This window comes from Populus alba, chromosome 11, assembly GCF_005239225.2.
Source record: "Populus alba chromosome 11, ASM523922v2, whole genome shotgun sequence".
Taxonomy (NCBI): domain Eukaryota; kingdom Viridiplantae; phylum Streptophyta; class Magnoliopsida; order Malpighiales; family Salicaceae; genus Populus; species Populus alba.
Genome location: NC_133294.1, coordinates 18505950 through 18531168, shown reverse-complemented (window position 1 = coordinate 18531168; position 25219 = coordinate 18505950). Strand labels below are relative to the sequence as shown.

At 28.8% G+C, this 25219-nt stretch overlaps 2 protein-coding genes across 3 annotated transcripts; both read right to left on the bottom strand.

Annotated features, from left to right (window-relative positions):
- Positions 1–753: 753 nt before the first annotated feature.
- On the bottom strand, positions 754–4526 carry LOC118031352 (eukaryotic translation initiation factor 3 subunit D). Its single transcript, XM_035035734.2, has 2 exons — positions 2658–4526; positions 754–2051 (listed from the first exon to the last, which is right to left on the bottom strand). The coding sequence occupies exon 1, from the start codon at positions 4370–4372 to the stop codon at positions 2660–2662; it is 1713 nt and encodes a 570-aa protein (XP_034891625.1). The 5' UTR covers positions 4373–4526; the 3' UTR covers positions 754–2051; positions 2658–2659.
- Positions 4527–13684: 9158 nt separating this feature from the next.
- Positions 13685–14933, bottom strand: LOC118031351 (transcription factor bHLH162). 2 transcript variants are annotated; one of them, XM_035035732.2, is made up of 3 exons: positions 14652–14933; positions 14146–14510; positions 13685–14007 (listed from the first exon to the last, which is right to left on the bottom strand). In XM_035035732.2, the coding sequence occupies exons 1-3, from the start codon at positions 14769–14771 to the stop codon at positions 13956–13958; spliced, it is 537 nt and encodes a 178-aa protein (XP_034891623.1). In that variant the 5' UTR covers positions 14772–14933; the 3' UTR covers positions 13685–13955. The 2 variants fall into 2 exon arrangements, with proteins under 2 accessions (XP_034891623.1, XP_034891622.1); XM_035035731.2 differs by having other exon boundaries at positions 14163–14510; positions 14652–14929.
- Between the last annotated feature and the right edge of the window lie 10286 nt (positions 14934–25219).

Sequence of the window (25219 nt, the reverse complement as noted above, 5' to 3'; positions counted from 1 at the left end):
TATAAAACACCCTACTCTAAGAACAACATGCATCTCATATTCAAAACTAGCAAGGCATCTCTTATGTTGTGCTGCCTGCCAGACTAAAGTTTCCCATAGTACAGGCTAAGAATCAGTGTGGCCATTTTGATCTATTGTTACGTGGCTTGAGAAAAAAAGAACAAAAACATAGACTAAGGTTTGCATTTGCAAGCAATCTTGGAATCCCGAGCCAAGTAATTTGCGAACTTCCAGCATAATTTAATATATCTTTGCCTTAAACAGTCGCAAATAGAGACTCAAACCAGACAACAGTTTTTTTTGCCTTCCTTTAGATTCAAACTCCAAGTTCCTAAATAGGCAAATAGTTTTTATTTTTTTTTCCAGGCAAACAAATCTCCAGCGCTACTGCAAATTCGGTACAGCTACGTCTCAAGAAAGAGCAGCAGTCCCCAAACGCTAAAAATCTTTCTTGAGCTTGTTTGACCGTATAATATTGTTTTTTAAATAATATTTTATATTAAAATATATGTTAATAATTTTTTTTACGTATCATAATAGTTATTTTTTAAATAATATTTTATATTAAAATATATGTTAATATTTTTTTTAAAAAAAATTATTTTTAAGATTATCAAATCAAAATAATTTGAAAAATATTAGAAATATATTAATTTAAAGTTAATAAAAAAATTTAAATTTTTTAAAAACACTTTTTTTAAAAAAAAAAACAAACAACCCGCTAATCAAATTGCAACAGTTGTGTGCAAGTTGAAAAGAACAAAAAATAAATGACGAAAAGAGTGCTGCCAAGAGCACATTCCTGGTGTATATGCTTTGAAATGCAAATGCCACTGTGACAAGGGACTTTGTTCGCAGCAAAACCAAGATTGATATGCACGATCCAATGAAGGAGCCATTAGCAAGAGCCAGGCCAACAGTCGTAAAATGGTTGGTATGAAAAATGTGAAAGTTTAATATAAAACACTAAAGATAGACCCTTTCTAAAACTGGAATTAAAAGATAGAAACCAAAATAAAAAACCTATATGAAAAAACGACCAGAAGTATTGGCTGGTGAGTATTATGGCTGCTTCTGATCACATGTATCACGCCTTGCTAATGGACAATACTGACAAATGTTTGGCTTAGGCTTCTTTCATAAACAAGGGTAATGAAGTTAACCAAAGACAATACTGTATATAAGATGACCTTTCTCTTCCACAGAAACACTGGTACTATCACCAAACATGTATACATCTTGCCAAACATGGAAGGATAAGGTGCACAGATGATGACTCGAGATGAAATGCAAGTTAAACAGCAAACTTCTTACTTGAATATATTCTCCAATGTCTACCATCCAAAAGACCAACAAAGACGAGGCTAGAGATATGTCGTAAAAATTTTCTAAGGAATAAAACACACTCGTATCATTTCCAGTCTTCCTTTGATTGAAATCAGGAACACATCATAAAAAAAGACAAAGTCTATGGACATCAGAAAGTGATCTTGACTTGTGACAAGTTAACCTGTCATCATTTTATTTCCTCTTACTTGGTTTCTCAAAAAGAAGGCAAACATTAATAGAAAAGAAAAGGATGCAATTACATAACCATTATCAAAGTACAACAATATACCAAAGTAGAAAACTCAATTAAAAGAAATGAACACAATATATGCATGGAGGCATAATAACAGACCTAAAACTATATATTGGAATGGAAACTCAAATTAGTAGCGGGGTGAGATTAAGATAGATTGTAGAATATAAATGTTAGCTCAAACCAACATTTCAAAAATGTTATTTCCACCAGTAGTTTGATGAAGAATTTTGAGTAGGACATTGATTTTCACACCAGGATAAATTACAAAATGTCTCCCTCGATATCATGAAATAAATGATGGCAAGAATGTTGTAAATGTGTAGAGTAAAACATCATAGTGACATTAAACTTCGAAGGTCACCATTTGTTCAGCCCCAAACTGCAGACTTCAAGATGACACAATTATGGCCAAATCGTTATCCATTCAATTACAGATCTCCAAGGGCTGACTAATGACTCGGATAACCTATGAATTGCAAGTTATAAAAAAATTGGAAGAAGGCTACAAGGAAAGATGTTAACAGGGAATAAAGATGATCATGAAAAATAAAAGCTTACCCTTGCAAGAAAACCATTCACTTTGTGCAGAAAGGAAAATGAAATGATAGGGACAAATTCTCTTAACAGAATGGAAACTATGATAGCAGTTAGCGTTTATAAAAAAAACATTTCATATCTTCTCAAAATTGCAACCAAAAGATACAATATTTAAGGGGAAACTGTCATAGTTTCAGATATGTTGATCGAATCAATATATAGAATTTCCATTTCTTGCTGCATGCCTATGAGTACATCAGACCTTGACTCCAACCATGACTTAATCTACTGTAATGCTGAATTCTAATTCAGCCTCTCATGCAAAGGGACATCAGAGACCACTTAACAAACTGGCCATCACACAATAGAAGACATGATAACATTTGATTATCACCTAGAAGTTTCAGTAGAATTTTCACAAGTCAATGAAGTCATCATCATCATCATATTTATATGTTGAATGTCAAATGCAGTTACAATGAACTATTCACAGAAAAAGATCATTTCACTGAATTAAGAAAAAGTAGACCATTACCCTCAAGCTTGAGCACCAATCTCTTTATCTTCCACATCATTTGTCACCCCATTTGCCTCTGTATTCTCAGCATTCTCCTCAGGAGGCTGAGCTTGTTCCTCCTCAGGCAAAGGCTCCTCCACATAATCATTCTCAAAAGCATCAGCTGGAATCTCATAAATCCTCACTTGTGGTTTAGATGGGTCTTTCACCAGCACATACTTACCCTCATTCAATTTCATAAACAAGTCAACAATACTCTTCACAATACCCCACATATTGGAGGTATTCAAATTAATCTGAGAAGCAAAGTCCCTAGGCTTATATCCAACAACAGCCAAAATCACATGATTGAAATGATCCCTTGGATGAACCCTAGAAACATATCCTAACTTCATCACATCTGCATTAGCCAACAAAGCTTGAGCAGTCCATTTAGCCAATTTATTCGCATTATTCTTCAATTCGGTAGCCAAAACAGCACCCCTTTGAGTCTCCAACTTCTGCCTCCAATCAATACCAGAATACTTAGGATTAAACTCATTAAGAGCATTCAACGTCAAAAACGACCTTTGCTTATTAACCTCAACAACACTCTGCACCTCACACCTTGCAACAAGATACATGTCATCATCCAACTTCCACCTCCTATACCTATAAGCCACAGATGCAACCTCCTCCCCTTCATTGGCAAAGGGGTTAGGCTCATCAAACGAAACCTTATTCCCATCCCTAAACAAAACTTGCTGCGAGAAGTTCTGATTAATATAAGCAGCCTCCACACTCAATGAATATGCCGAATTTATATCATCCTTGGCCTCCGGTAAAGGCTCCTGTGACGTCTTATGAACTGACAACAAATCAAGCTGAGACCCATCTCTTTTATCAAAAAACAACTTATTTCCTACCCTTTGAACCACGATATCCCACGAATAAACAGACCGGGTTGCACACATTAATGTAGCTAAAATATTGTCAGTAGCAAAAACAGTAGCTTTATCTTCATTAGCTAATCTTCTAATAACAGGATCATCAGTAGTAGTTACCTTAAAGAAATTCCTATTCTTAAACCTTTCCAATCTCCGTTCCGCCTTCGGGGTAATTCTATCAAAACTCTTATCGTAAAACTCTAGCCCGCCACATAAAATTATATCCTCCGGTTCTGAGACTGAGAAGGACAGTTTCGTAAGTGTGCTAAACGGAATCCGATCAAGCATATTCCATTCCGGCTGGATTTCCACAGAATTCTTAAACACAGCGGCTTCCCTACGTTGCTGATTCTGGTTGGGCCGGTTAAGATAATAAAGTCGATCCCTACGTGCCCTCTCTTTCTCCGCCTCCCGCTTCTTTGCCTCTACTTCCTCATCGCGACGTTGCGGGAGCTGCTGGTCAAACCGCCACTTAGGTCCAAACTTCGGCCTTGGAGGTGGCTTCCTGTCAACGAGACGAAAAGTGGAGTCGTTGTCAGCGGCAGAGGGGAAGGAATCATCGGCAGTGAAGTCGAAGACGGAGTCGGATGCAGCTCTTTTGCGACCACCACCACCGCCTTGACCGGAGCCTGGGTTAATCATGCGAGTGAAATCAGCAATTCGGCCGATCTTTTCGGTGCGAGAGAAGGGATCGTAGGGGACGTTGAGAGGGAGTGTGGAGGTGGTGGTTGGGGTGACAGTGGCGTCCGGCGGACCCCAGCCTTCGGGATTGAAATGCACGGCACCTACTTCGAAGCCGTCTACCATTGGAATGGAATTGGAGGTTATGAGGTTGATTTGAGTGATCTGAAAGCGGACCCCAGACGATGGGTTTTTTATTGGAGGTTGAAGAAACCCTGGTTGTAAGGTTTTGACCTTTTGAGTGAAGGTTAACTGCGAATTAGGATACTTGGCCTGGGCTGTTGAGTGAGTATAATATGGAATTTTTAATGTATGCTATAATATATATATATAAGTTTTAATTAAAAAAAGTTTTCAAATATTATAATTATGATTATAGTGCTTTTAAGTTACGAACTATAAAAAAAATTATTTATTATATCACAATAATTTCATTTATTTTATCACCAAGTAAACTAACTAATCATCCTACAATTTTATTTTTTATTAGTATTTAGGATATAATTACAATATAAAAAGTATGATATTCCCTTTAAAATAAAAATAAATATCATTCACTTAATAATAAATAAGATATTATGAAATATTAAGATGATTCATTTAGTATATTGTAAAACAATATATAATCTCTTCTTAATTTTGACAATTACTATATAATTAGTTAATTATACTTTTAGTAAATAAATTTCTTTGTTACCTTAGAGAAGCGAAAGGTATTATTTAAAATCATAAATAAATCATCTTTAATTGATTATGAACTCATAAATATGTATACTTATTACATCATAAATATTATTTTATTTATTTTATAAATTTTAAAGTACTAAAATTACAATTACTTCAAATAATTATAGTAAGCTCCCTTAGAGTGAGAATATAGTTTAAAAAAAAAAAAAAAAATCAGTTTAGTCTAAAGAGGAATTATAAACAAGATTTATACAAAATAAGAAATTGAATCCTAAAGAAGAATTGGCTATAGTATCGCTAGGGGTATCTAAAATCATGGAAGGGTATTTTTCACAATTGATGTGGTATTATAATTATTAATAAATAATTATATTTTATTTGTTTTTATATTTTAAAAGTATTTTTTTAAAAAAAAATAAATTTTTTTATTTTAAATTAATATGTTTTTGGTGTTTTTAGATTATTTTATTGTATTGATATTAAAAATAAATATTTTTTTTAAAAAAAATATTATTTTAATATTTTTACATGAAAAGATTGCATAAAGTTACATGACCTGATGCCTATAATGGTAGACTATTTATTTTCTATTGGGCTATTGCCTATTGCTCCAAATTTGGTCATGTAGTTGTTGGAAAGTCAAGGAAGGGCAAATTACCATAACAATTGATTTTTAAATTATTTTTATTTAAAAAAATAGTATAAAAACCCATATAAATCTCCCACAACCCCATACACTTAAAATCACTAAAAAAATATAAAACTAATTGAATTTAAAAAACCAAAACTAAACCTGATTTGTACTATGTTTAAAGGGAAAATTTATATTTAATGAATTCTTGAGAAAATAAGTTTATTGATATAATTTTATTTTTTAACAAATCATCTATCTTTTCTTTTAAATTTGGTAAATTTGCCTAACCTATAACCTAGTTCAATACTTTGATCGTGTTTAATAATTTTATTTTTTGAAATTTATTTTTTTATTTAATTAAATTATTATAAAAATAGATATTTACAAGAAAGATAATGAATAATATCATATAAAAAACATGTATTTTTTGTGGAAATTATCTTTTCTAATCCATTTGATTTGTTTTTGTTTTAACAATAATTATTTTTATTAGTAACATAACTAATTGAATAAAAAGCAACAACAATAAAAACAAATCAGAAAAACTATAATAATTTGAAATAAAAAGAAAAAAACATATATTTTAATAAAAATCTAAGTTTTCTTTATTCACACACTTTATTTTTCAATGAAAACATTTTTTTTTAATGAAGAGTTTTTCTTAAGCAAAAGCTCATTATGATCATAAAATCAAGCTTCAATTACAAAATAAAAAAAAATATGAATGAATCATTTCTCATCAACTATATGAAAACATTATGAACAATATATTTTAAAAAATTATATAAAATAAACTATTAAAAAATCAAGAAAATAAAATTATTATCATTCAATATTAATAAAAAAAACTTATTTTTAAATTTTTTTTCTTATTAGACCAATACATAATTATTCATAAAGAGATCCATAATATCATCATAACAAATTCCAAATATTTTTAAAAACAGCCGTATTTTTTTTCACCAAGAGCATATATTTAATAAAAGGAAACTATAATTAAAATAAAAATTTATTAAAAATTTCAACCATTCGAAATAAAGCAGAAAAAACATCTCTTCAATCTAAACTTCATTTCTTTATTAATATATCTCCGGTAGTTTCAACGAAAGCATATTTTTTAATTGTAAATATTATTTTTTAAAAACAAAAAAAACTATCATGAACTTAATAATAAGTTTTAAAAAATATTAAAATATATGTCTATATTTTCTATGTGATTGAAGGAAATAAAATATATTAAGAAATGCAATAAAATCATGTAAAAAAATCTATTAAAAACAAAAATTTCATTTTTATTGAATATTCATGAGAAAATTATTTATTTATTTATTGTATATTCCGTGCATAATAATTGAAAATGAAATTCTTAACATTCCTATAAAAACATATAATATTATTTAAAAACCATGATAAAATTAAATAATAATTGAAATATCATCTGAAGTATTTCTTTATAGTACATTTCAATCAAAACTAAAAAAAATAATTAAAAAAAAAACATAAAAAAAAACCAAGAAAGTAGATGAGGCTTATGCGCTTGGCAGGTTCCCCGCAACCACACTACCAGGTGTTTTGGTTAAAGGAAAAAAGATGTGTTTTGCTGGTAGAACTCATAATTTGATGGCTAAGTTCTGACAAGTTATTCATTGCTCCACTGCGCACTGTTCACGTGAACAATTTTTTTTTTTTTTTTGAAAAACCATGAAAATGAGTTTAAATTTTTTTTGTTTTTTTAAAAATTATAATGACGTAGCATTTGTGAAATTTGATCGCAATTCAATTAATTGCCAAGTTAAAAAAAATTCAGTTTTTATTTTTATTTTAATTGTGTTCTATTCAAAAATTAAAAGGAGATCACTTGATGACGTAACAAAAGATTCAATTTTTGTTGTTGCGCGCTTAAGAAACCATGAAAAATATAGTCCTTGTTGGATAGATTTCGTATGTGATGACATTGCACATAGTGTAATAAAATAATAAAAAATATTTGATATCAATATTAATTTCATGATGTAATAACAGTAGTTAAATTTACAATATTTAAATTAAAATTATTAATATTAATATATATATATATTTTAATTATTTTATAACCTCAATTTGAAAAGCATTTTTTTTTAACCAAACACATTAAACTACTTTTTCTTCGATCTCTTCAACCACAGTTTTAACCAAACACCTATTTTTTCAAACCAACCTCAACTAAAAATACTTTTTATAAAACAACTTTTTTCAAACCACAACCACAAAAGCTACCGTAATACCAAACACACCCTTAGTAGAAAGATGACCTAGTGTATGTGCTTGTAAGGCCAGGTCTACGTGCCTAATCCTATTTTTTATTATTAATACTCAAGGGGTTGACAAGATGTTTGTTAGCTCAAAAGTTTCTAACACCTATGATTTAATAATTTTGATGAGAACAATAGTTTATTGGGAGGATTTTCCTATTATATCAAATGGAGCAAAATTAACATTTGGATGCAAATTTAACTTGAAGATTTCTAAGTTAATTATTAAGTAATCAAGTCTTTATAAAATTTAATTTGGCATCATAAAAATAATTTTTCATCAAAAAATAATTTTATTGTCAAATTATACATAGTGAAAAAAAATCCATGAGAAAATATTTTATCAATATAGGGGTATTATTATTCAAATTCTTTTTAAATGAATATCATAAACTTGATCAAATGATTTCTTGTATTTTGATTACACTAAATTTTTTGTTCATTTTTAACAAGTGATAAAATAGTAATTTAAAAAGAGTTGTACTTAATTTATTTTATACTAAAAAATTAACTTATTTTAAATTTAATGTTTAACTTGTTTTACACTCAAAACAATGCATTTATATGTTTCTAATATAATGAAAGGATATATTAAAAATTCAAAATATTGTACTCCAATTTTAAATGGGTGAGTAACGACTAAATGCTTATTTTGTTTTTCTATAAATACCACTTATTCACTTTATGTGAAACTAACTTGATTGTTGCAAATTTTTTAATTTAAAGTACTTTTATTTTTCTTATAATCATTTTAAAGCTTTAAACTTTATTTGCATCGAACCTCTCTTCCACATTCTTGAACTAAGTTACATTTTCATAAAGACTTCAGTTTAATTTATTGTAATTTTTTTTTATTGTAAGGTGTGAAAAAATCCATGTGAAAGATATATATATTGTGAAAATGTAAGTGACAGTTAAACTAATTAGGGAAAGATTTGGTTATGAGATTAAGTTCTTATCCTTGAAAAAATTATGAGTGAAAGATTCTTTAACTCACAAAATAGATTATTGTATTAGTAACATCTCACCCACAAAAGAACTTGAGATATTAATGAATACTTGAATAGTGGTTTAAGGAGTGGAGTAGATAATTTTATGAATTGCTATAAATTTGGTGTCTCTCTTTTAATCTCTATTTTATTTACTTTGTGCAACTTCGACAATTTAAAGTGTTAAATGATTAAATTTCTTAAAGTATTATATGTTTAACTTAGCACTTAATTTAGTCATTTTAAGTGCTTTTAAGACTTTCAATGTCATTCACCCTATCTTTTTTTTTTTCCTTAAACAATAATGGAGATGGTTCAAGTAGCGACACATCATTTGCTTGACCAGATGGCTAACTTTTTTGGACCAAAAAATCATTTGTTAATTTATTTTCAACTAAAAAAATCTAATAAATATTCTTAAAATCTCAATAAACCAATTTATCAACTTAAAACACCTTTAAATTGATCCAAAAAATACAAAATTAAAGCAAAAACAATCATTTCACAACTTTATCTATTTTTCCAGCGAGATGAAGGCTCAAAAACACCTTAATAAAACTTATCTCATCAAATAAAAGTCATTGACACCACTAATAACTTTCTCTTTCTTTAGCTATTTTTCGACAACATTCTTTTTATCTCTCAAACTCGAAGACTGAAAATGAATAAAATAAAGTTTTGAGTCAAAACTAGAATTTTAAAATTTAAAGGGACTATAAAAAAAAGCAAAAAGAAAATAGGTGGACCAAAAAGTGTGCTTTTGAGCAAATTTAAAATTGGCCAAGTAGTTGTTTTCTTTTTTAATTGGTCATTTATCTTTTAATTGTATTTTTTTACTACAATTTAAAACTACATCTCATTGATCTTAATCAAGTTTTAAAATATAATAAAAGCTTTAAATCTCTAGAAACAAGAAGATAAGATACTAACAACCCACAAAAACATCCTAAACAACTCGCAAAAGGATACAATTAAAGAAAAAAAAGTTCAATGCATGTCCAAATTAAAAAAAAAATAAATATTATAATTTATAGTAAAAGCTGAGGGCACGATTATATATATACGGCAATTTTGCTTGCTCTTTTCAGTTTTCTTTGTAATAAGTTTGGGCTCGTTGACCAAGTTAAATAGAGGAAAAGAAGAGAACATAATTTTATATAATATTTTTTGTATTTTAGGTTTTGTTTGGTTTGGGTTAAAAATAAAAGGTTAAGCTATAAGTGTAGTATTAATCAGGGAAGAAGAGGGATAACAAAAACTAGTGTATTCTGTGTGTAAAATCAATTTATGTGAAGAAATTAGCCAGGTGGTCCATTGAGTCGAGTGAATTCGACATGCGTTATCAACTAAGACTCGAGTTTACACAATAACCATAGGGCTATAGGGCCATCGACCTTCCAGGTGATGAATGTAAAATTGACCAAGTCTGGAAGTAAAAATGGTCAATAATCTAAAGGGAATATGGTCGATCAATATGGTGTCAAAAGAAGGCAACCCAAAGAAATGAACGTGAAAAGTTCGGAGAGAGTTGAGCGATGGTGAAATGGTAGGTTTTCAAGAAATCGATCAATAATAGATGTTAAGGGAATCAAAGAACACCTTCAAGGGCTTCTTTGCATGGAGTAATCACACCACTCTAAGAATTATTGGGCAGATAACATTTCGAGTTTGAGGCGATTGAGTGATATTTGATGAGACATGAAAACAAAGCTCTTAAAACTTGCACAACAATGGCAGAAAGATCGGATTGGAAAACATGCATTTGAATTTAAAAAGCAAAGAATTAAATTGATTTTTTTTATATGATTTTAGAGTTTTAATAAATAAGTAATTATAAGTTTAATCTCGATTTTTTTTTTTATTAATCGGGCGCAGATAACATTTAGAGTTGGACTTATTTCTTTTACAACGATTATGGAAGCATTCAAAGGCATCATTAAGCAATCAAGGACGGACTCAAAGTTTTTAACAAGCTGTTCATAGGAAAGCCCAGGAGACTCTATAAAGGAAGAACTGATGCTTGCACTAGTCTCGAATTTCGAGGAAGAGAGCTTGGAAGGTGAAGGAGACGAACGGAACATTTGGGTTCCCGATAAACCTCTCAAGATTGGCAGCGATCAGATCAGACAAAATCAAATCCACGTTCAAAGGAATGAAAGGAAACTTAGATTCCTAAAGGAAGAGTGTGAAGAAGAGGGCAGAGTAAGGTCGGATAATGCTAATTCTAAATTGGAGAGGGCTATAGGGTTCATTGTTTGAATCATCCTTCCCGATGAACATAAAAATATAGCACAGAAAATCGAAGAAGGAAAAAAACAGAGAGAGAGAGAGAGAGAGAGAGATACAGAGAGAAAATGGAAAAAAAGGCTATTTACAAATGGAACTATATGAGGTAGGATAAGAATGCAATCATATAATAAGGACAAAACGATACGTGGTAGAATTGGACAAACATGAAAGACTGATCATGTGTTCCGATATGTTTTTTAAAAATTATTTTTATTAGAAAATATATTAGATTTTTTTTGTAATATTAATATATTAAAAAAATATTTTTAAAAAATACACTTAAACACAATAAAAAACATAAATAAAAAACAGGCTCGGGTTAAGAAAGCCGAACATTGATAGGTGGGATTGTAAGTTTTTTTCTCTACCGAAGCCCACAAACAGCTCAATTAGTTTCGAGGTTAAGATTTCAATACTCATAATATTTGATCCAATATGTACAGTTTTTTTGTTTTTTTTTTTTTTGTTTTTTGGCACAGATATACCAAGCAATGAGGCTCAAGATCTCCATGTAGATGGCAAGACAGCAGTTCTGAATCCAAAACAAAATAAAACGTTAAGCTGTTCTTAATTAATAGGTGGCCAGCCAGTCAGCCAGTCTAGAGAGATGGTTTTCTGTGTGAACGTAGAAAATTCAGAGCTTCCTATTGAGAATTTTGAAGTTAAAGCGACCGAGCATTATTTATTTATTTATTAATATAAATATTTGAATTAACTTGTGTATATTTTAATTAATTTTATTAGATTCTGAAATTAATGATTATATAAGTTTCAGTATTACTAAAATTTATAAAACTCAAACTAATAATTTTTAAAAATTAAATCTAAAATATAACCAATTAAACTATACCGTTAAAGTTACGAACATGACCATTTATATGACATAGATGATGCTATAACATAGACATCTCAATCGTCACCCTGATGACGTAAAACATTGAATCAATTGGTCTTCCGCTAAGTGTCTTTTTAGGAGAGACATGTTTTTCACGACCTAAATAATTATTGCAAATGCTGTTTCTATTCAACAAACGCCCCAGAAAATATTATATTTGCTAAGAAAAGAATCCAAGCTAGCTACCCCACTTTATTTACCAGAAGACTGAGAATATTATGTTTGCGAAGAAAACAATCCAAGCTACCTGCCACCCCTTTATTTATTAAAACACTGAGATTCCTCTGATTTGTTCCCTTCCTGGAAGGGTTTCAATAATTAATTTATTCCATAATATTGACTTGAAATATAATGACAGAATTCTCATCGTCCTCGTGAGGTTTGCGAGGTTACTGTTCAGAATATAAGTCGGGTTTCTTATTAACACAGAGTTGACATCAGATCTTATGGAACAACCATTCTCATTCTCATGTTTGCTTGCTCATGGAGAAGGAAGAAGATAAAAACTAAGGGTTTGGAAATTAAGCTCTCATCGTTTGAATATTTTGTATGCCTGCTGCTGCAATAGAATGACTGGTGTATAACTTCTTGCAAGAAGTTTTCATTGTTAGTACCGAGTCTTTGAGCAACACTAACACATAAATGGCTTCTAAGTTAGAAAATAATATAAATCATATCCTATAATTTTATCTAATAGTTTAAGCTATTGAATTGAGATGATTCTTTGACATGGTATTAGAGCTTTGCTGACCAAGTGGATCATGAGTTTAAATCTCACATTATCTCTCATTTATTTGATAAAAATTAAGTATATGACAAAATAAATCTGTGCAAATTTCAAGCCCAAAAACTTTTTTATGTGAGGAGGTGTGTTAGAGAATAATATAAACTATATTCTATAATTCATTTAACAAAAGCTATTGGATTGAGATGGTTTTTGACACTTTGAAGGCGAATGAGCATGAAGAAAGGCCGGCAATCTGCAGAATTACCCATTTTTTGATCTAGCCATTAATTATATCTGCTGCAACTAGTAATCTCAGCCCAGCTAAGGTGGTTTTGGCTCAGTTTATAGGGTCCAACACTCGTGGAAATATTACGAACATCCCAAAGTATATTAAATCTTTAGCTGCTAGCAGTTGCATTCTTTTAAGTATTACTATGGATTAATATTATGTGATGATTTCTGGGCCAGCTACCTGATATTGCTGTCAAAAGATTATCGAATAGTTCAGGACAAGGAATACAAGGCTTCAACACAGGAATTAATCTTGTGAAACTTCTTGGATTTTGTGTTGAGGGAGAAGAACAAGAGTTGGTTTATAAATACTTTCCTCCTGCAAGGCTTTATCCTGCCTTTTCACCATTGAGTTGAAAATACATATATATACCACTCTATGAATGACACAACGTCACAAAGATGCTCCAAAATCTGCCTAGATACAAGAAGAAGATCAGTATTGGATTGGAACAGACGCTTTGATATTATCCCAGGGATTGCTCGTGGGATTTTGTATCTGCACCATGACTCTAGATTGATCAATTTTTTTCTAGCAGTCGATCTGCTTGAGTTTCGATGGTGTACTAGATTAATATACAGTGTAGATGTATCTAATCTATATATCAATTAGTTCTATCCAACATGAATTAGCATGAAAAGCCCAGATTGATAGCTAGGAACAAGAACTATAAATCTTAAATATATTGCTAAGATGCGTTTGGACATGCATAAGCAAGTCTTCTGGCTAGGAAAACACACACACTCTCTCTCTCTCTCACACACACACACACACACATACATGTAAACATAATTGGTAATATTACTTCTGTTGTACAAGTAATGAGGTCTCCCTGTGTTCTTCAACTTAAGCCAGCAAATCTCACGCTACACTTTAAAACGCATTATCATCTTGGACAAACTTGTTTAGCCTCTGGGATATCCTTGCAACTCCATTACTGGGGGCAGAATCTCCAACCTGAACAATTCATTTAAAGGGAATGATAAGGTTCAAGAAAAACTCCAGAATTTAAAGATAATATAAACTCACAATAATATTCTTCAATAATCACAGAATTAACATAAATTTCCAGTAAAATTAATTAGAAGCTATCACCTATCTGCTACTACCACCTTAGAATGTATTGTATGGAATACAGTATCTTCCACAACAGAGAAACTGGCATTAATAATCTCAGCTCCTTCTTCATGAAGCACACGAATGGTCTCATTGAACATGAACTGACTATCCAGGCCAGTTATCAAAACAACCTCTAAAGTGGAACCCGTTTCGCGAACCTCAATTTGTGGTGATCTTAGCCCAGTAGTTGTTCCATTACAGCTACTCATGCTTGCATAATTTGTCCTTTCCGTTCCCATTAAATTGTCTTTCTTTTCCTTCATCCTCTCCAAGTTAGTCTGCAACCTTTTTATGTAACTTGCAGCCTCATCTAGTTGATCAGGCAGTGACAGTACTGGTTCCTGCGACCACCATAAAAAGAGAGAAGAGAGAAAAACACAAAACAGAAGCAAAGATCAGAGAAAGATCGTCACAAAAAGGGCTTTCATGTTAGGCAATGTACAGCAATAACGTGAGAGCAATATTGAGGGAGGGATGGAAACCCTTGAGCTTTGATGGGGTACAAGAGAATTGAGCTGGGAGTAGAGTGCCTTCATTTGAATTCTTCTATTTCTTTCTATGGTTTTTCTGTCAGTTCTTGATGAGCTAGGGTTGTTCTCCATTAATGTACTTGCAGCGGCAGTAGCTAGTACCCACCTCCAAAAAAAAAAAAAAAAGAAGAAGACTGCACTACTATACAGATATGGATCTCTCTACCATGTAATTAGAGATGCTAGCTTGTCGTTGTTTAATTGGATCAAGCAGGCTTTTATGATACATACTAGAAAGCAAAGGTAAAAAAGCAAAATATATAGCAATATGATGGTGGGGCTATTCTGAAAAGTTTAGTGAATTCAGAGATAGAAATGGTGGGGCTGCTTTGATTTCCATACATACGGGGGTCTCCATGAATGACGCGACGTCTTTTCACCCTGTATCAATTCCGGCTATATATATACAACCATATTATAACACATTTTAATAAATTTAGTCTCTTTGATTAACATTTGGTGCTGTGACATTAGTTCTGTCATGGCTTGGTGTGAAACCTCTGACTCTGAATTTTCATGGATTCCTCTAGAACCGTCCGTGTTCATTGAATATGTTTCAGTTTGGTGCTATTTTGTTTCAAACAGGGATTGATTATTTTTTAAAAAAATTATTATTTTTTTATAATTCTAGATGTTTTAATGTATTAATATTAAAAGTAATTTTTTTAAAAAAAATATTATTTTGATATATTTTTAAGAAAAAACATTTTAAAAAATAATTATTATCATATTTTAAATACCCTTTAATTGATCAGCTACCTAACCAATACCTAAAATTAAATTTGGTAAGTATTTTGATAATTTTCTTTTTTATCTAGGTTTTAATGACATGTGTTTTCTTCTCTTCTAACGCACTTTGAGGTTAAATTCTCATTTATGTTAATAATAACTATAAACTCTCCTTTCACACGCGCGCGCGTGAAGCTTGTAATATTTACCCTTACATGATTTATGAATAAACACATACTAATTCCTACTATCTTATGCTAAAATTAATTTTTTTTATATATAAATAAGAGAGTTATCAAAATTCAATTTAAAACGTTGGAACGCTATTGGTCAAAACCCATTCCATGCAAAACACGTATTCCGTGAAACTTGTAATATTACTTTAAACATAATCATATTTTATTAGAGCATGAACTATACTCATAATTCACACCTTAAATATACCTTAATTTCAGTGTTTAATCTCTTTGAGAGTTTGAAAGAGTTTTTGCTTTTCTTTTCTTTTGAATGCAAAATTCTTTTGTAAAAACCTCCAAACTTTGTTCTCTCCTTTCACAATTTTCTTATAAGTTAATACCTCCCCACTCTCTTTTTTTATTTTATTTAAATCTTTACCTTTTGTAGGGGATGTTAAGTTAATTTTTCTCTCCCACTCTCCCATATCATCATGGATCATATTGATCCATTCCCTTTGTACTCTATCTTAAGAGGAAGAAAAACATGAACAGGAGCATGGCCCAATTGTTTTCTGAAAAAAATAAAAATAAAATTGCCGAACAATTGTTTACTAATTAATGCAAGCTTCTTGCTTTAATCATTAGTTTATTCTATCACGAAATATCAGCAGATAATAACAAAGAAGAAAGCCCAAAAAGGAGAAAATAAAGTAGTGGACAGATTTATGTCCTGTTTGAAAACTCGTGCCAATCTGTATTTAAAAATAATTAATTAAAAATTAATTTTTTTATGTTTTTGGATTATTTGATGTGCTGATTTTAAAAATAATTTTTAAAAAATAAAAAATTTATTTTAATGTATTTTTAAGCGAAAAACACTTTGAATAACAACCACAACTACAATACTAAATAAACACTTCAAATACAATGTTATTAAAATCTGGTTAGTGTAATGAAGCTAAATAACTTCATGGATCAAATTAGGTTGGCTATACAAAATCATTTCAAGATGGTCAAGACATTATTATTATTATAATGTACACACATTATTATTATTATAATTATTATTGATTTTAATGGTCAAGAGATGTTTCTGATTGTAAATTGAGTATCAAAACTAAAAACAATTAAAAAAAAGGTTTGATCATATATTTTTAGTTTTTTTTCCACATCCTCTCCCTTAAAATTAATGAGAATTATTATGTAATCAAGGCTTAAAGAGTAAATTAATTTGCATCCATATATAGGAGACCAACTATTTTGCTAGTTCTTGTTGATATTTGGCCGATTTTATGATACGAAACACGTGATTGACGAGGGTCAAGCCTCTAAAGATTGCACCAGTGCATTGCATGTTCAGACATGTTTCACGACAATAATTAAAGGGGGAGTGGTCCCGTACATATAAGCAAGACTGCTTACCTGTCCTCACGATTTTATTTTATTAAAATTAGATTCAAGTTTCATAGGGTTTACCTCCTAGTTTAGGATTGGGGAGGGGAATAAAATATATAAATAATTATTTTTTTTATCCAAAACCTTGGGAATTTTAAAATAAAAATAAAAGATTTCAAAGTTTGAGATGCCATCCCCCACCAGAGTTTAATGAAGTATATTTGTACCTCCCAATGAAACAAAAATATATAAAAAGAGTAGTCTTTTTGGTACTTGACGCTATAGATGAAGTTTATAGATGAGGGAGGTAAGCTCCCATGTTGTTGCTGAATGCCCGATATTTGTTCTTCCATTGGGACAAAAACAAACTAATGATGAAAATACCTTTTCTTCTATTAACTATTGAATTTATAGAAAAAATTAAAAAAACTGAAATCAGATGAATCCGCAATTCAACGTTCTGTTTAGAGTTTTCTACTTTACATCTTTTATTTAGTTATTTTTTTTTATCATTTATTATTATATTTTTAATTGATTTATTTTTTCAATTTTATTATTTAATGCTGAGTTGATTGTGAATTAGATTTCATAATTTATTTTGATTTATTTTCTATGGGGTTATCATAATTTTATAATATAGATCATGAATTTGACAGGTTAATTTGAGTTAACCTAAATCACTAATGTGTTGTCGTCTTAATTTTTTAAAAGTATCATCTTGAATTTTTTAGTCTAACTATGTTTTTACTAGTCATCAAGATTGTTTTTGAATATGCCAAGTCGATGAAGTCATATTAAGTTAATTCTTAAGTGGTTTAAAAGTTTTTTCAACTAGAAAATACATTAGCAATACCTAAATATTTCTTTTACATTTAAGAAAAATTTAATTTGACTCGAAGCATAATGCAGGCCAATAAACTAGCATGTCTCTATTTTATTTTATTTTTTAAATAAAGGTTACATCTTCTCAACTATTTATATATATAAAGAGTGTGTATATATATAATTGTGTGTGTAGCCCACCACTAGATTCAAATGAGCTCTAAGTTTTTAAAAGTCACTAATGAATTTTATACAAAATAAAATATATAATTACACATAGTATTAGATGTAAAACATGACTAGGCATATAGACCACTTTAAACCACTTTAAAAAATATTTTTTATATTCTTCCTTTTGACCTATATGATATCATCTAAAAAGTGATAATTCCTTTATAAAGTTCAAAATGCTAGTGAGTGAAAATACTCATACTTAAACCAAGAATATAATATATAAATCATAAATTATACCTAATAATCAAGTACTTTCTTTCATGTATTATAAATATTAAATCTTCAAAATAAAAAATTTATAAGAAAATAAACTTCTAATAAGTCATTTGGGTATAACTTTATATATCTTATAGATATAATAAATAATATTTTATATGCACAAAACACCACACTAATACTTGGGAATAATATCAAAATGTGTAGCCAATTAGAGTTCTTAGTACAGATGAATAAAGAATGTTATTCGCATGCTCTTTTTTTAATGTATATTATTATACATTGATTCTAATTAAATTTATATTGTTAAAGATATATAGTTTTTCATCCCAAATTTTTCTTAATCCTTTTTTATATAGGACTTTTAAGACAATCCTAATATTCATTAAGACATGTCTTTATGAATATCCATATCAATTACACAATAGGCTTCACCCAAATCTTTCCTATCAAAGTTTTAAGAAAGAAATTGTTTTGTCTCATATAGTAAACTCAAATAACTACTTGCAAGTGAAATGTCATCAACATATAGAACAAGAAAAATATATTTACTCTTACTAATCTTAAAGCATATATACATTGATAAAGAATGTTCTCAATAAAATCATATGATACATCAATATATTATTATCAAAAGACTTGTTCTAGTCTATAAATGAATTTCTTTAGTTTAAAAACTAGATAACTATTTTCACCATAAGAATTTTTAAGTTGATTTATGTATATCTCTTTATATAAATCTTCATTTAAAAATATTTTTTTTCTCATCTATGTGATGTAACTATAAATTAAAACAAACTATTAATGCCATTATGATTTTAATTGAATCATTGTTAGAGAATGAAGAGAAGGTTTCATGATAACCCAGAGTTATAATTCTAGCTTTATATCACTTAATATTACCAGAAGCATATTTCTTGATTTTGTAAACCTATTAGCCGTCAATGGCTCCAAATCCTTTTAATAATTTAATAAGGTTCTAAACTAAGTTTTTATATATAAATTCCATTTCTTTCTTCATGCATGGTATTATTCCATAAAGTAAAATTTTTGACATCATGGCTTGTATAATTGAATTTAAATCATTTATAAGTACAACATTAAATTCAACCTTTAAAGGTACAACATAATCATAAAACATTATTTGTTTCCTTACTCTCGAGGATAGAGATGCATAAATATAAATGGTCATCAATAAATAAGATGAAGTATCAATGATTATTTGGACAAGAAATATTAAAAGATCCACATATATAATTGTACATGATTTTTAAAATTTTTAAGCTCCTTGTGGGATATTTAATGGTCTTGTTAGTTTGATTTTTCTTTGTCATAATTTATTTTTTAGCTCCAATTTCTCAAATGTTTTTTTAAAAATACATAATTAGAAAAAAAAAATGTATTTTTCATACAAATTATTTACTTTTTTTCAAAATTTAGCTATTTTATAATTTTTATTGTATTTTACTGCTAGTAGGATACATAATTATTGTCATGATTAAATTTATTAGTTGACCATATTTGATAAAAAAAAAAAAAAAGACCAACCTTATTGTGCAAGAGTTTCATTAGTTAAGAAAAGTTCTATTGAAATGTTTTTAGTTGGTCATTTTGCCTAAAAAAACAAATCGGGTTTTAGAAGTATTTTTCTTGGTTGAATTTTGTATTTTTGGATAAATTTAGGGGTATTTTGAGTTAATGAATTGATTTATTTAGGTGCTAAGGATATTTATTATGTGTTTTTGGATTAAAATGAGTTAAAAAATAGATCTTTAAAGTTAAAAAAACGTTGGCCCAATTTTTTACACCTTTTCAATGGTCGAATATGGTTATTAGACAATGCATAGTTTATTTATTTATTTTGCAATTAAAAAGGGCAAATAAAATGTTGTCTATCCTTCAAAAAAAAAAAAAAAGATCATCCGTGTGGGCCTTGTCTTGTAGGCCCATGCACATCCGACCCTTTATTTGTTAAATTGGTGCTAGGCCTTGAGCAAATTCAATTTTGTCATGTTTTTTTAAATAAAATTACAGATTTTTATGGGAAAGTTAACTTTTATTTTATAAATTATTATGTACTTGATATGAAAAAAAAGGCTCATGAATATTCAATTAACATAAAAATTTATGTTTTTTTTTAAGATTTTTAATAAATCTCTTATATAATTTTATCATCTTTATCATTTTACTTTTTTCTTTAATCATATACAAAATACTAAGACTTTATTTTAATATTTGTTTAATTTACTCTTAAGACCATGATGGATTTTATTTTTTTGAAAGGGAGCTTGCACTTTAAAAATATTTTTTTTTCTTAAAACAATCAAGAGAATCATTAATAAGAAAATAGAGTTTAGATTGAAGAAATATATTTTTCTTCTTATTTGAAATAGTTGGAATTTTTTCTAATAGAGTATAAATATCATTTTGGTTAAAAATATATTTGCATCTAATTAAATTAAAAAAAATAACTTTACACATGACTCGAGACTAGATATGTTAATTTGCATAAAATTTTTACTAATTTGTTGTTCATTTTTTTTAATCATTACTAACTATTGGAAACCTCAAACATATTCCTCCTAACTTTTAATTTTACAAGTAGTTTTAAATGTAACTCCATATAATTTTAATATCAATTTTATTTTTAATATTCAAAAGCTTTTAATTAAGGTTTTTCATTATTGCTCCATCAAAATATATTCTTTTTTTTTTAACAATAAATGACAATGTTTTATAAGAAAATTAATTTTTTCTATCATGTAATTCTGAAAAAAAGAAATTCATTAAAAAAAATCAAATTATTTGAGAATAAGATTGATATAAAAAGTTGTTTGTGATCAAAATTGATTCCTAATCTTTTTATTTATATTTTTTTCTTTTGGAATGTTTTTTAAATTGATATTTTTTTTTTACAATTTTATCCTTAAGATTAAATTAGTTAGGTATTAACCTTCTTGATTGAACTTGATTTAAGATCTCACAAGTTACAAGTTTTAGAGATGAAACCAGGTTTAGAAGGTTTTTATGAGTTGATTTAGTTTTTTTTTTTAAAAGAATTTTTTTTTTAATTTTTAACCCTTTTTTTTAGAGTTTTGCTTTAATATTTTTTAACATTTTCCTTTTATGAAAGTAGTCTCGTGTTTATGGTCGAAGTTACCAATTTAAAAGGTTAACGTGGGTTACTTTTTTTTTTTTGGCTCGGGTCCTTTTTAAATTTATTTATTTCAATTTCATTTGTCAACATTTAAATTATCTGAAATTAGTCTTTTTATCTTTTTTTTTCTTTAATTTCTATTAGGTTATCTAGATCATGTGCATATGATTATGTGATTTGCGGGTTAACTCATATTTTTTGTTGTTGCTATAAAGTTAGTTCCAGGTTCATGATAAGAGTCATTGGTTTCAAAGGTTAATGTGAATTAACTGTATTTGTCCTTTTTTAAAAAAAATTAAATTATTTCAATTTCATTATTCAACATTTGATTTATTGGAAATTGATCTTCTTACTCCCCCCCCCCCTTTCTTTTCTATTGGGTTATCTCAATTATTCTTTAGTTTTGTTTTTTTTTTTACAATTTTATCCTTCGTTAATTTTTATTTTTATTAAATTTTATCCTTATTTTTTTAATACTATCTTTTCTCCTTTGACAAGTTTTTGAAATTGATAATTTTTTTTCATGATTTCATCATTCAAAATTAAATTTGCTGGAAATTAAACTTATTGACTAAACATGGTTCAAAGATTTCATGATTTTCATGGTCACATGGGATTTCATGATTTTCATGGTCACATGGTTTGCGGGTGTACTCATATTTTTTTCCTTTGCTTTTTTAAATTAAATTTGATTTTTATTTTATTTTCATCCTTCATCATTAAGTTGTTCAATAATTAATCTTCATGATTTTATTCAATTATCTTTTGAACGTGGTCGCTCTGGTATCAGAACTAGATCATAGATTTTGCATTTTGAACTGGGTGTGCTTGGATCATGTTTTTTTTTTACATTTCTAAAACTAAATTTTTATCTTAATTTTCAACCTTCAACATTTTATTTTCTAGATATTAAGCTTCACTTTTTTTTTTCTTACTTATCATGTTCTCATTTGATTTATTAAGAATTTTTCTTTCAACGTTTTTTTTTATGAGATTATTCCAATCTTATATCCATGATTTGAAGTTTGCAATTTAACCTGGTTTAACCAGGGGTATTTTTTAAATTTTTTTCAGTTTTGTTTTTTTAGTATTAAGTTGTTTCACAATTTGGGATAGCTCAGATCAAGTTCTTTTAACCTTTTTTTCATTGTCTTTTTTTTTTGTTGAGTGAAATTGAAAATTAATAAAACGTTTACAAAAAGGCCAAGGAGAAAAATTTAAAACCTAAAGAATGAGGACTAAATTGAAGAATCTAATATTTGATAAAGTGATATTGGAAAATGAAATTGAAAACAAATAAAAGTTCTACAAAAAAACCAAGATAAAAAATGAGAAATCAAAAGAATAAGAACTGAAGTTGAAATATCAATAACCAATACGGTCAAATGTTGGGAGGTGCTGCATGCCTTGCCCAACAGGCACGACAGCCTTCGCACGTGCTTTTAGGTGCACAACATATGCACGTCTTTTTTGTTATTTTTTTTATTTAGTTAAATATCAATTTGACCTTGCTCCAACATGGTAATAACAAAAAAAGTTTAGGAAAAGAAAAAAACATCACTTGACTCTAATTTGAATATTTTTTAGGACAAAAATATAGTTTATCATTCTTTAGGTTATACATATTAAAAATATCATCTAAAAAGTTTAATATGGTAATAACAAAAAAAGTTTAGGAAAAGAAGAATGAGGACAAAAATATAGTTTATCTATATAAAAAATAAAAACAAAACATAGATGGAATTAAAACCATTTTGAGGAATCGAAATCACGTGGGACCAAAATAGAACTTAATTGTTTAAAAACAAAGTTGGAGGACCAAATAAAAAAAAAATTACACAGTGATAAATACACAGTAAAAATCCCACTAGAGTATATTATAATAAGTATGGAGGTACAATAATTTTCCTACCATTTTTATTTTCTTTTAATATATATTGACATACGGAGTCCCTGGATGGTGGATGCTATTTTAAAACAGTTTTTTTTTATCTTCAACAAACCAAATGGCTCTTGGGCTCCCAGGCTTCTCAGTACGGCATTAAATTTGGTGTATCAAACTCCCAGGCGTGTTTTTCTGTAACCATACGATTACTGGGATTGAAAATATAATTCTCATTGTCTTTTAATTTGTTTTTATTTAAAAATATATTAAAATAATATTTTTTTTATTTTTAAAAAATTATTTTTAATATTAATGCATCAAAATATCTAAAAACATTAATTTTTTTTTTAAAAAAATATTTTATAACAAATAGTGCCAATAACTTCAGCAGGAACTCAATGCTATGGCTCTATATTCGAGTTTCACTTTAAGCAAATTAAGGTACATTATTACGGAGAGAAAAAAGGCTTTAGTGAATAGTGCGACAATAGAACATGATTTCACTGTTCATTGAACAGTGAACCCATGCTCTCCTGTTTTTTAAAAATACTCATGAGAAGTAGCAAAATATTGCCTTTTCAATCTTGCGGTTGAGCAGCGAAAATTGATGTGTCCTACCAAGTAAATCTTTTTTTTTTTTTGCTTTACAAAGTAAAATTTAATTTTTTAAAAAATAATTATAAAATATAAAAACAAATAGCGCCAATAACTGCGGCAGGAACTCAATGCTATGGCTCAATATTCGAGTTTCAAAGCAAATTAAGGTACGTTATTATCGAGAGAGAGAAAAGGCTTCCAAAAAAACCCAATTATAGGTGAAAAAGACAGCAAAAAACTTGAGAACCAGGCTTCAAATACGTGTTGAAATGCAGAGTCGATCGCTCGTTAAGATTGAACTATAGATGAGACTTTTACTGTTCAAACTTGGTGGGCATAATGTGAATTTTTTTTTTTTTTTTTTTTTTTTGGTGTCCTTTTCCTATGCTGAGGCCAATCCCTGCCTCTCTTCTTCTCCCTGCTATAATTTGGGCGTTTTGATAAAAGCCTGGACTCGCAATATACTGAGACAAGGACTTGTAATCTTTTGAGAACAGATTTCACTTTTTCTTATTCCAATTCAGTGGAGGAGAAAGCTTGCTCCAAGGGTGGGTGTCAGTCGATGCTGAAGTGTAAAAAGTAAAAACTAAGACCCATTTAAGCCTGTCATTTAACGAGCAGTTTTGACAAAAAATTGAAAAAATTGTCGGTCATTGGACCCTGAGACAGTCAGAATTCATAATTGCACATCACACTCTACACGAACATGAACCTGTCCTAGCTTTTTTAATTTTTTTTTAATTAATTTTAAAAAATATAGTTTAACATGTGAGATTCTCTAGTTTGTCGCTATAAAATATTACTATTTTAAATTATTATAAATTTTAAAATTATTAAAAATTTACTTAAATGTGTTTGACAGTGTGATAAGCAGTTGTTTTTTAAATAGTTTTTTCGTACCGAAATGCATGTCAATGATATTTTTTTATTTTTTAAAAATTATTTTTAACATCAGCACATCAAAACGATCTAAAAAGTAAAAACCACACTTAATTTTTTAAAACAAAATTATTTTAAATTTAGTGGGAACGCGGTGTTCCCAAACGCATTCTTATAATGGTTAACTTCGAAACTCTAAAAAATTAACTGAGTTACTTATAATGGTTTGAATACTTATAGTTATCAAAAACAAAAAAAAAAAAGCAGTTTTTTTCTATAATTGGTGATACAACTGACTCCCAATAATGATGAAAATGATATCTTTATAAGCCAGAGGATAACTATGAGGAATAATCTGACACGCTCGCAAAGCTCCATCTTCTTTCTGCCAAAAACCCAAGCTTGAGTCGTCTCATCTTGCAGCAGCGGA